This window comes from Trichinella spiralis (assembly GCF_000181795.1).
Source record: "Trichinella spiralis strain ISS 195 chromosome Unknown Scfld5, whole genome shotgun sequence".
NCBI lineage: Eukaryota > Metazoa > Nematoda > Enoplea > Trichinellida > Trichinellidae > Trichinella > Trichinella spiralis.
In genome coordinates, this window is record NW_003526944.1 from 1,800,753 (window position 1) to 1,814,487 (window position 13,735).

Genomic DNA, 13,735 nt, shown 5'->3' on the forward strand with positions numbered 1-13,735 from the left:
TAATTAATGTCAATCGTACAAGCGCACACAAAGCTGTTAGAATTGAAAACAAAAAAAACAACAACACTCGCGTCAATGTCTATGAAACACGTTTGAAATGCTAATTCACCTTCAACTGTTGATACCGAATAGGAAAGGCTCGTGCACAGATTAAAAGATCATCAAGCTAGGAAATAATGACTTCATCCAATTAAACAAGAGAAAAGCAACAGTTCCTTTCAAATAGTTTTAATAAACCATCAAGAATTAATTAAACGCTACGAATAAATAAATTTCTCCAGTGTTTAGCAATAACTGTCTGATTAAACGCGTTCAATCTGCAAACCCTGCTTAACTGAAATCACTCAAATTCGATAATTATGTAAATTTTTCAGCTATCAACTTTTGTCTGCTTTTAATTTGTAAATTACAGGCTCTGACTTGATCCATTAAACTGATACAAAATCTTAAAGTTGATTTTCCACGTGCCTGAACAATTTTAAATAGTTCAATTTTGAGTGAGAGTAAATTCAAAGCAATTCATTAGTTAGCATCTTCAATGAATAATTGCTGTTGCACTTGTGTAAAGCTTATCACCGAACGATAATATGTGATTTGGATTAATTTGAACAACAAAAAGGAGGCGTCATTTAAGGATGATCTATACCTATATATATATATATATATAGATGAGCACATGTAAATCAACTGCTTAATAAAAAACATAATAACATAAAAGAAGCAGAACAAGCACTGGATCGTGTATTATTGATTACTTGCTACCTCAGAAATAAAAATTGTAACAAAAGCATTTAGCTCGACATCCATAATCGATAACCTGAATTTCAGGCGATGAAATCAATATAACAAACCCTAGTTGGTGAAGTAGCAATGCTTTTTTAACGAATGAATCTCGAAAGTATACTTCGAGTATAATAAATAAACTTTCCTTGTTGCAATTTTACTCTGCATTTATTTCTTTTTTTTTTCTTCAGATAATGAAAAAGAAGAGATTTTTATCAGTTTTTTTAGTAACTTTAATCTGCAAATCAACGCAAAAAAAACCATCCAGTTTCTGTATAATAATTTAATTACCGATTTAAATTAGGGTGTAACAAACAGGTGATTTAGAGAAAAAAATCAGTTGAGAGTAGTTACTGCAAAGGTTGCAAAGGTGCAAGGTTACAGTTACTACAGAAAAAACGGAAATTTCATAAATAAATTTCAAAATAACCTTAACACTATTTCCATGTATAATCTTAATTTTATAGTTTTTTAAGAAAAGTCTTTAAAAAAGAAACAGTTTCCATTTTATTCATTGCTACTGATAAAGTAAATATTATCCAAAGTTGTTTAAGGTGATTAACTTGCAAATTGCCGTCACTGGGCTAGAGATCCATTCCGATGCGATTAGCTTTAGTCCGCCCAATCATTTTTACGATGATTTCAACACAGAAGAGTTGCGTGAAACGTTTGGAGTTTCAAATCATGAAAAAAGTAAGTTATAAGCACATACACGCCCACATACGGATACACGTGCGCGCGCACGCACATATATGTACATATCACATTCTCATTTTCCTGTTACTCGACTCTGGTTGATCATCTCATATATATAATTATAGTTCAATTGAAAATATGTATTAAACATCCACCCATTCGACACTTTCATCAGCAATGCTATACAACAATTTAGCTATTCGATTTAAAAATTTTACAGTTATCTCAAAGGAATTAATCACTTTTCATATATGCATGCTTGATTTCATTCACACTGTTCATCTGATCTTATCATCTAGATGTGAATTCATATAATTTTCAAATATGAAGGCAAAGTGAACAAACAAACTTTCATATAATATCATCCATAAATTATAAAACATTTGTCATTCAACATGTTACACACTACTTTAAAAGGTTGTATTACTTAAAGTTCTACAAATTCAAACAAAGCATTTTTTGAACTAGTTAGATTAAAATGAAATTTGAAATTAATGAAAAATTTCCATTTGATTTAATCTTTCAATCACAGTTTAAATGTAAAACGTAAAATATGTTTGTGATTTAAAATTTAGATAAAAGATGCTTGTGTAAAACATCACCGATATACAGACGTCGCCTAAATTCCACAATATCTCTCATCAAATGAATCAAGTATCATGACATGGAAGAATTTCAAATCTAATAATAGCAGTAATTAAATCTGAACAATAGGAAATCGCTGACAGTGGCCAGTTTGAAAATGCAACGACTACTGCTGACTGACTGCAAGAGCAAATGCGGTCGTCGATTTTCAAAAAAAAACTATTTTAAATGATCAAAACATTATAAGCCCTTTCGATTTCCGAAAATCATTAAACCCTCTGTTGCACAGCTTCAATTTTTTTACGGTATTTCTGACCAATTGCTTGTTGGTTCTTTCACATAATGTACATTTCAAATTGAAATATAATACATAAAAGTGAACAGAATTTTCAAGTGATAAAAAATTATCCACTTCCGCAGTGGATAAAATAACTTTGAATTTCAGTTCCAGATCATGAGATTGTAAAGCCAGAATTGCACGCAATTGGCAATCAAAGCGAACCATCGTGGCTAATGAGGATTCATTTCGGCAATCGAACCCATCAACTGCATTTGAATACAGTCGATTTGGAAAATCTCTTCTCACCCCAATTGCTGACCATCGAGCGCTACAACAACCGTACACTGTTGAACGTCGGCAGTAGTTTTGCACCACTGTGCCGCAATCATTACCGTACGACAGGAACAGACCACGTGCACGGTGCTTTGTCACTGTGTGAAGGAATGTTGGCAAGTTGTCCTCCTAATTTTTTTATCCAACTGTGCAGTAGTGCAGTGCATGAATTGGCGTCTAACAATAATTGTAGAAAGGTTCTTTTCTTCTGAATGATGGTGGTTTGTACACTTTGCTGCCATTGCCGAAACGTAAAAATGATCACCTCGTCCGACTGAAAAGAATGGCCCCGACAAACAACTTCGACTTCCACGTCATTTACAAACGACAAACCACTTCAGGCAGCTTTTTCTACCCCTCAGCGACATTCTGCGGTGTCGGTGAGTTGGAAATCGATTTTCCTTTTTCACTAACCCTACTAAACAAGGTTTTTACTCTATGACTGAAAATATTTCCCAACAGATACTAGCTTCGAAAGAACGATGCGAGATGATCCAACAAAAATGAAAAAACATCACAACAACTGGAATGCTCCACCAGGAAGTACGCAGTTCCACCACGATCGACTTGTAATGGAATTGGCAATTTTCATCGACAATGAACTATGGCTGAGATATTCGCGCAAATACGGAGATCAAGCTGAAGATAAACTAAAAGACTTCATCTACACCGTATTTCATCATGTAGGTAGCGAACAGAGCTTATTAAAAATTTATGATGCAAAAACTATTTGCTTGCAGGTTCAAATATTATACCAACAACCGTCAATTGAACCTTTGATTGAGTTCAGCATTGTGCGCTACGAAATCTTCAAAACACAACCGGTGAGATTGTTACACCACACTGTGTGATTAAATTTATCACCAGCAACAGAATAGAACAAAAAAAGAAAATAAATTTATGCGTGAAACCGTAATTATTTGCTTAATATTAAATTTTTTTCATTTAGTTTCTATTTTCAGAAAGCCCTGAAAGGAACAAAACACAATCACGGAAGTGCTCTTTCGTATTTGAATGCATTTTGCAAGTTCCAGTACTATTTGGGTGCGAGAAAACGCTGGGACTTCGCTCTGCTCTTTTCCGGGTAATCAACAACCGCAGACCGTTATTAATTTTTTCAAACCACAGTCGGCGGGCATTGCTTAATTTAATTTAATTTAATTTTATTTTATTTTATTTTATTTTCCAGTTACGACATTCACCGACCTCCCAGTGATCGAACAATTAGCGGTATTGCTCGACTGTACGGCGTTTGCGATCCACTCAATAGTTGTTTATTGGCCGAGGGTGTGGATTTTTCGTCCGCTTACATCGCCGCCCATGAAATTGGACACGGTCTTGGTATGCTTCATGATGAGCCAACCTGTTCTAGCGATTACATCATGTCCGGTTCACTGGGCGCCGGAAAAGTGCAATGGTCAAGTTGCAGTGTGCAAAGTCTCAACAACTACATCCGCAAGCTTGAGTAAGCAAGACAGTGAAAAACTTTTTTACAAAACAATAAATACATTGCTCAATTGCTCTCGTTCTAGCTACTACCACCGTAACTGTTTACGTGTGAGTTTATTTTCAAGCAATCCCCCGAATGCATCAGCTTTGCTACCGGGACAAAAATACAGCGCTGATGAGCAGTGTCAAATGGTACATGGCCAAACTTTCAGGCGGGTAAAAGAAAACAAAATTTAACCTTCAGTTAATTAAAAAAATAGATTGTACTGCTAGATTCGCATCAATGAAAAGGGAGAGGGAATATGCCATATGCTGTGGTGCGGTCAAAGCAGCTGGGGTCGCGTCATTACCTCTCATCCGGCTCTAGAAGGGACTGCATGTGCCGCAGGAAAATACTGTCGTGGTGGCAAATGCGTACCTGATCGTTCTAACAATCCTCCTAAAGTATCTGTCTGATTTCATAAATATTTTTCACAAATTATTATTATCTGAATTCTGTTGTATGAACAAAATGCAAAAATGTTTCGTGAAATCAAATCAGTTTTGTCGTTCAGGTTGTGGACGGACAATGGTCAAAGTGGACAGCGGTGGAATGTTCCAGCTGTGAATGTCCACCTATATCCTCAGGATTGGGTGTACTTTCATCAACACGAAGCTGTTCTAATCCACCTCCGGAAAATGGCGGCAATGCTTGTTCAGGAAGCAGCGATCGTGGTATTGTTTGCAATCGTGCTTGTTCAAATGCTCTGAACGAAATAACACCAAAGTTGTACATGAATCGTATCTGCATTAGTCACAAACATCGCTTAAATGACGCTTTCCTGACAGGCAAAGGAGCTCAACTAACCCGTTTTAATGCAAGAGCTTGCAAAGTGCAGCATTCAATTTATAGATACATTCACAAATTTACAATCCAATTTTTAAAATTTTCATTTTCTTCAGATTTTTTGCGAAGTCAATGGCACTAATGCTGATTCAATTAGCTTTCGATTTTTTGGCGACTCGATGCCTGAAGGATCACCATGCGGAGAAGGTCATTACTGCATCAACGGAAAATGTTTGGTATAGTTTGTTTTCGCAAACATTTGTACAATAATTTTACAATAGTCACAATTAAAGCAGCTCATTTGTGTAAACAAAGCATTATCAATCTTCATTTCAACAAACGTGAATCGAATAATAACTAGAGCTGCTGATAATTTTCCCAATGCAATAGTGCATAAAAGAAAAAAAATTATTTGAAATTGTAGAAACTGAGCTGCGACGGGAAGGCGTTGGTTGCAAATGAAAACGAATGCCCACTGCGTATGTCTATTTGCGTATATATGTACAAATAGATTCGTTTTCTTAATCGATATGAAATATTTTCATACTGTGCATGTAGCATCAGAGAGTTGTGGACAAAGTTCAGTCAAAAAAGAAGCGGATTTGAACGATGACAAAATGACTTATTTGCGTGATTTCCGTCGAAGCAACAATCTTGCCTCAGATGAAAATTCTACTCCAACCACGACAGCAGCATACAAATGGTCCAGTTGGAGTGAATGGTCAGAATGCAGCGTCACTTGTGGTAGCGGTACAAAATCGCGAAGCCGAACCTGTTGGCAAGGTTCGTGCGTGGGCGACAGTGTGCAACGTGAAGCGTGTCGTCTAGCGCCGTGTATTGAAGGCCGAAGTAATGCTCTTGACGAACCCTTTTGGACAAGCTGGAGCGAATGGACTGCATGTAAGCACTGCTGAATATATTCTGTTAGATTTGGATTCTTAAATTCCACGTGCATTTCATTTCGTTGCTATAATTATTACAGGTTCCACCACTTGCGGGCCTGGGGCAAGAGCACGCTATCGTCGATGTGCATTCGGCAAATGTGTCGGTGCCAATGACGAAGTTGAACAATGCATCAACGCACCATGCGGTCAGTGGAATGCATGGTCATTTTGGTCTGCATGTTCAGTCAGCTGCGGTCCGGGTACACGCACGAGAACACGTACCTGCGCTGATTCATCCTGCGAAGGATCAGATCGAGAAGTTGCCAGATGCAACTTACGTTCTTGTCAACCTGATGGTAAAATTGCTTTCCAATATTTTGATCACGTTCATATTCTTCATAACAAATTATGAGCATATTTGAAACGACTTTCAGGCGTTTGGAATGGCTGGTCTGAATGGTCCTCATGTTCAGTCAGTTGCGGTATTGGTATTCGACAACGAAACCGCGTCTGTACAACCGGAAACTGTAATGGCGAGTCACACATGTCAGAACAATGCCAGCTTCCCCGTTGCGCAGTCTGGGGTGCGTGGGGACAGTGGTCCGAGTGTGGTTCGCAGAGTGGAATTAGACAACGGGCTCGACAATGCTACGGGCTTGGCACATGTCTGGGCCCGGACACTGAGTCCAAAGCATGTGAACCTGGCAACGGGTGGACAGAATGGAGCCCATGGTCTGTGTGTTCCCGTACTTGTGGCAAAGGTTTACGACGTCGACATCGTTCTTGCCTCGGTTCTGTCCATTCCTGCCCTGGAGATTTCAAAATTTTCGAAGTATGTCACGAAAAAGACTGCCCTAATGTTGATCTGGGTAATGCTAAGACAACACTGCCCACACAACCTTCTACCGGTATGTACTTTGTCGGCTACGAATGGAGCCAGTGGAGTTATTGCATGGGACGCTGTGGTACAGGTATGATCTCAATCCAATAAAAATACAGAAGAAAAACGAATTCTAATAATTCATTTTTCTCAATTTTTTATTCAAGGCATTCGAAAAAGGATTCGCCTTTGTAAAGGACATCACTGCCGTTCGCCTATCGCTACAGAATCTCAGTATTGCCAACTGCTGCCATGCAACACAATATTTCACTCTTGATCACTAGCTTTCCTCGTTCTATATTACTATTTATTTACTTATTTATTTATTTAAACTACTACTGTTTTCTTTTTTTTTACTTAACCGGCGAAACCGTCGCCTATGGCGGGTCAACTTTAGAGATGTGTTCATCGCTGAGGTTCATGATTTTATTCCTATTCAACAGTCGTGCATCAATCGATGCTAAAAATGTATGAACAACATCTACTGGCGCATTTTCCGAACAATAACGACCACAGAAAATAATTTCACAGGAAAATTTGCTGAGCTGAATTTTGACTATAGATGATGATCTAGTTGGCCATCAATTTGTTCTAGCGATAATGTGACAACGTCAGAAAGAAAGACAAAGAAAATTTGATTTCTGTCATACATCTGCATTGTGCACTTGAAATTACTCATTTATTCATATAAATATGTATGAGCAACCTTTATAAAAGGGAAGAGAAAAATAGTAACTGCCGTGATAATGCTATTTTTAGTAAACTGCATTTCATACTTTAATGAATTAGTATTCTGAATTTGTTCCAACAATACAATTTTGATCAATTAAATTTACACACTTCCGCCTGCAAATATTACAAGTTTTTTAGTAATCAATTTTAAAATAAACGGGTCACCATCAATTTTGGGAAATTAACAAAAAATCCCATTCACAAAACAGATGCAAGGAAGACTTAATTATATTTATATGCACAAATGAATAATTCCATAATAAATACCGTTAAACAGTATCTTATCAAATATAATAATTCGACAAAAAGTAGATAAGGCAACTTCTCAATTTTTAAGGTAATGTAAATTTCGCAAGAAACTTTCAATTAAAGTACTAATTTCCATTTGATGATCTGATGGCAAAATTGCTGTTATACAAATTTCTTTGCATATAACTTACTAATTTCGTACGCTTAATGCTATTACGTCTTTTAAAAATGCAACCTCTAGTCACTTCAAATTTTTGATAGCCTGTCATTCATTTTTCTAAAGCAATTTTAAACTAAAAAATGTTAACAAATCTAAATTTAACTACAATATAAAAAGTTTCGGCAGCACATGTTTTACAAATGAAACGTTTGAGCACTACTATTCGCATGGCTCCAAGCATTTTTCAGTTTTCTTTTTTTAAAAAAGAAACTACAACAACATACTTAAAACAGCAGTAATTGATTTCATAAAATAAGCTAACAAAGTGAAATATTCTTTGAAAGAATGCCTTGCAACAAAACACAAAATGTTTTAAAAATTCACTAAAACTGTTATTTAAAGTGAATCAATTAATTGATCATATTGCAAATTTAAAAACTTTTTTAATAAAAACTTCCATTTGATTTTCAATGTATTCTCTGAAAATCTAATTTCACACGCAATATGAAACCTAATTACTGTCTTGTAAAAATAAAATCGACAAAAATGCCCCCGTTGCCAACTGCCGAAGCTGCTGCTGCTTGTATATGCTGCTTAACTATATACGCTACAGAAGCACAGAAGAGGTGCATCTTTGAGCTGAACATCGTCAATGTTGAACAAATTCAAGAGCTTAAATTTGATCAACCGATTAATTACAACTACTACAACTTATTACACCGTATTCTAAAGTGACAATTCACTTGACTGTCACTTCACTTCACCAAATTCGCAACAGTTTGCTTGTAAAATAAACAAGTAAAAGACAAATGGCTTTTTTGTTTCTTTCGAAATGTATATATTGACACGTGAAAAAAGAAGATAGATAGATGTATATGCTTGATGTATTTAAGCTGCATTTTTCAGTGTTTGATTGTCAGCTTTAATCAATACATTTTTATCGCACAATGTTCCATTGCTGCCCCTCACTTTTGCAAAAAATAAAGTGAAAACTGAGACCTCAAACAGAATAAACTGAGCATTGAATGAAAAAGACGAAATTTCTCCCTTTACTTTACAACGATGCAGTTTTGCTAATTAAGTTTCAATTGAATAACATGCGATGAAAGCCTGTTCGCTAATGCACTCACATCCTGTAATAATTGTTCAATAATGGAGAGTTGAACAAATAAATGAAAGCATCCGTACAACCGATGAAAGGTAGAAGAAGCTCGACCGTGAAGAAGAAAATTGCTCCAATACAAATTATATCTTAAAAATGTACTTACCGTTGACGAGAGAAGAAGCAATTTGTTGTTGTTGTTGTTGTTGTTGTAGATAATTTTGTTCGCAATATTGTTGGAGAAGATTTTCTTCATCCACTGCAAATTATTCTTCTCTGAAGTCTAGAAACAATAGCAAATTCATGCAAAAATTTCCAACATATTTTACGGTAAATCGCAATTTTCATCTGCAGTTATAAATCAATTTCCTTCAGTCGCGTCAATTCACAAACTCAAGTCAAAATTATTATTCTTCCAATTAATTCATCCATATTTATTTGTTTATTTTCTGGTTCAATTTAACAACCGATTAAGAATCAACAAAGGAAAATGCACTACTAAATTTTGCCTTAATTACTACGGAACTACAACGCAGATTTCAATTATTATTAACAATTTCATCATCATCATCATCTCACGTCACCATCCATCTATATGAATGTTGTTGCAATTGTTAATTTCCATAATTAAACAAACTATTACTGAAATGCGTTTATTATTTTATCGTTGTTGTCTTGTTTTTTCAATGTGCATTTTATCGTAAATCAATTTGCTTGCATCCGCTGTTTGCTAACAGAACGACGTTTAGAGCAGCGGAAAATTTGCGTGCAAAATTACCGTCAGTCAGCTTTTATCATCTCTGCCTCATCTCGTTCGTCAGTGCAAATTCTTTACTTAAACAACACAAGCTACGCTTGAAAATTCTTATTCAACTGTTGATAAGTTCTTCAAACAACTTGCGAGCTAATGGTAACTTTCTTGAAAAACAGATTTCAAGAAATACCATCTTCTTCAAATGACAATAAATGCAATTCTTAGTTTTACAAAGAAAAAATGTTAATTTTTTCAATATGACCCTGATTAACGACAATATCATTAAATATTTAATTGCATATGTACACAGTCAAGTTTAGTCAATAATCATAAAACTGACAAAATGATTGCATGCTAACTTATGAAACAAACAATTACAAATGAAATATTTCAGAAAGCAAATGGTTCTTTCGTTTTTTTTGAATTATGCTATTTGGATGAAACTTAAAAATCTTGCCAGTTTGCAGTGTGTCTTAAACTGAATGTTGTTTCATTAGTCTGGAAGAACCATTAAAACAAACATGTGCACTGAATTCTTGGAATTTTATCTCTTCTGAGAATAATTGTTAAATCAATGATAGCCGTTTGAGAAAAGTAAAATTGGCAAAGTAACCAAAAAAAAAATCAAACTCTTATTTAATGTACTAAATATCTGTTTATCCAGCAGTCAAATTTCATTTATTTATTTATCAAATATATTTAGTATCATTTAAAAAAACAAAAATAAAAGAACACGATGATTTCTTATTATTATTGCTGCTTCGGGAAAACTGAAACCAAATTCTGTTGCAATGCATCCATTGAAACTGTTTGCATGAAAAATAATTCAACAAAATTAATGAACTCTTCTTCTTCTTCTTAATAAAATTATTTAAAATACTTTGAAACAGTGGTGACGTAGAATGATTTGTTTCATTTTCTCACGTTCATCTAATTCGATAAGAGAGTTGAATATACTTTTAGCAGTTTCAAAGTTTACTGAACTCAATTTCAAAAAATAAAGCACTGAAATATATAGTAGTAACAGTGTAAAATTATCACGTGTAGCAGTGAATTTTTCCTTGTACCAATATTTTTAAAGCATGCGCAAGCTTATATACCAATTTTGCACTATATTTGTCCAGTGAATCGCTACATTTTTAGCGTTTTCCAAGGAAAGCTCTCCTCGGTCAACTGGTCTGAACAATTTTAGCATTTCCTCTCTGACAAATATTAGCTTAACGATAGGAGAAACAAAAACCAAAATACAACAATGTTGAAAAATTGAAAATGTGATAAGAAAAGCAATGAAAGATATCAAAGTCGATTTTTCACTTTCAAAGCTGATCACAAAATGAAAAAAACTGAAGAAAATAAGAAACCGTACTGGAAGGACATTAAAAATGTAATAAGTGAAGAACAATAAAAACTGATAATAGAAAAACAAATAAAGAAATTCAATTTTTCAAAAAGTAATAACTTTTCACTTTCAGGAATGCATTCGCGCATGCATAAAATACATTTTTTTAAAGTTCCCATAGATCATTTTCAAAAATGTTTGCAAATTGGTTGGTCATTAAAAGAAACATTATAGCCAAACTTCAACGTAACATTAATAATATGGAAAGTCTGACAAAGTGTTGAACAACGTAGAATGGCGTAAAAGTGTTTCAAAAAAAAGGGTAATGTCAAGCACACTTTTGCTGCATCTTTCTTTGACAACCAAATGTTGCAAATAAAGCAAACAATTTACAAGAACATCAAAGTTGAAATTGTACATGTCTCAAGCAATCTGCAGAAATATATTTCCATTATAATTAATATTAATGGTTTGTAAGGAAATCTGTCGAAATATATTCATACCAACAAAAATTTTGACACTGATCATATTAATTAAATAACCATTTTCCAAAGCAGAAAAAAAATGTAATTGTTAACAGATTTATAATTTGTACATGGTGCAATTTCTCTATATTACATATAGATATTATGGCAAAAGAAATCTTATTGACAAAATTTTGAAACTGAAACTCTTTCTCTCACTATACGAAATTCATATATATATACAATACTATATACTATGAAACTCTTTTATTTTCTGCTTCAGCAAGTGGATAAGTGTTCAAAAACATCTGTAAATTGACTACAGAAATTCCTTTTGCCAATTTGTAATTCATTTCCCTATTTCACTAATCAAAATAACTACTATATTCACGCGTTAATACTCTCGTTCTCTGAAGACAACAAGCATATCTTGAATCTCTGCTTCAAGCAATCTGTTCCAATTCTACGCTCGTACAATTCATGTAAAACTGGGCTTTTCAGCTAAAGTATTACAATTCTCAGCATGTATTTCTGCATTTCACCTTGTGCTTTATCTACTTTATGCATTTCATGTTGACATTTTCCACAATAATATTTTGAATTTGAACATTCGTGATAACTAAAATGCGTCGTTGAATGCCATTTTGAATCAAAAGTTCACCTCCAAAGTCCTTTACACTACACGCCAGATAAACTAATACAAGAAATAAAATAACGCTAAAATAGAAAAGACATCTTCCACAGTCTGCATTGCTATTGCTTTATCACTAGGAATAGTTTTCCTTCTGTCTAATTTAAATATTCTATATTCAAAAGCTATGCCAAAGCTAGGAAATGTGAACTGATGAAATGCTTGAAATAGTAACATTTTACAAAACGTTTCAAATTCACTTGATCATTCCTAGTATGCCAATATGCCTTCACGTGCGTCTTGGTTTCCTGTTAAGCTTGTTATTTAAAAACAGTAAAAAATATTACAAAGTAAACTATCAATAAACAAACACCAATGCCAATATATGCCAAGCAGTGAACGGTAAAAAAAGTAACAAAAAAGAGAAATGAAAAGCAAAAAATAAATCGTACAAACGTTTCAATTTTTTTGTACAAACGTAATCAATCACCGAAAAAGCAATGGAGTTAGTCAGTTGGCTAGCCGTTTGCCACGACATGACATTTTCACAAGTGGCCAGCCATTACAGTTTGTTTGTCCAAGCTAGGGTTAAGTTACGCTCATCAACAACGCTGTTCTCTTATTTTATATTTTCCTGTTACTGCTACACTGTAACTCTTTTTCAAGCTCTGCCTCTGCCTGTAATTGCACTCTCAACCACTTTATTCATTGTTTTATTCTCAAATTAAATTAATGTAAAACAGTTTGAATTTGTTTCAAAAATTTTTCATCATTTCATCAAAAATCAAACAAATAGATCGCCCACGCTGGATAATTTTCGTAAGCATATAGCATTATATATATAGAGCATAGTATAGTAGTTGATAAAAAGCGTTTCTGCTTTCGTTCTACCTTATTTTGGCGCCAGCTAGGCCAACATAATGATATATACATGTGTATATATATATGTCAAAACTGCTTTGGAAAACACTAGCGTGCTAGCCTGGGACAACAGTTGCCATTTGTTGCCAAAAGCTTCAATGCTATTCGTTCACTCTTTCTAGTTCGTTTGTTGGTGCTCACAACTTTATTTTTCATCTTTTCCTTTTCCTCCTTATAAAAATCAACACAATGCACCTCAGCCTCACGTTTTGCATCTGCCATCACTGATAGCCGAACACTTAACTATTAAAATTACTTTTCCATTTGTATGTGTATACTACTAATAAATTAAACACATGCACTCCCCCCCCCACACACACACGCGCGCACAAATACAGACACCACATATATGTGTATAATATATATACACGAACACATACACACACACGCACACGCACACACACGTATAATATATATCAGTTCTAGCATTTAAACGTTAATGATGATTCGTCATCGCGTTGGTTAATACCGCCCATTTTTTGCCTCTGACGTTGTGCTATTCGCTTTTTCATTCTTTTGCAGCTTTTGCCATTTGACTCATCCAATTCGGACTTGCAATTGTTGAAAGTAAAAGCAGCAAACCAACGTTTAATGCGCATCAAGCACGAGAAGAAGCAACAACAGCAGCTAATAACTAGCTAGTCGCCAGGCGCGCCACAGCAGCGCA

General features: G+C 34.7%; 1 protein-coding gene across 1 annotated transcript; it reads left to right on the forward strand.

The window, feature by feature from the left end:
* Window positions 1-2,960: 2,960 nt before the first annotated feature.
* Tsp_04064 (reprolysin family zinc metalloprotease) lies at window positions 2,961-7,000 on the forward strand. Its single transcript, XM_003374829.1, has 11 exons — window positions 2,961-3,057; window positions 3,140-3,360; window positions 3,418-3,501; window positions 3,640-3,761; window positions 3,867-4,142; window positions 4,681-4,840; window positions 5,069-5,188; window positions 5,616-5,735; window positions 5,935-6,192; window positions 6,271-6,807; window positions 6,884-7,000. Exons 1-11 carry the CDS (start codon window positions 2,961-2,963, stop codon window positions 6,998-7,000), a joined length of 2,112 nt encoding a protein of 703 aa, XP_003374877.1.
* Window positions 7,001-13,735: the final 6,735 nt, after the last annotated feature.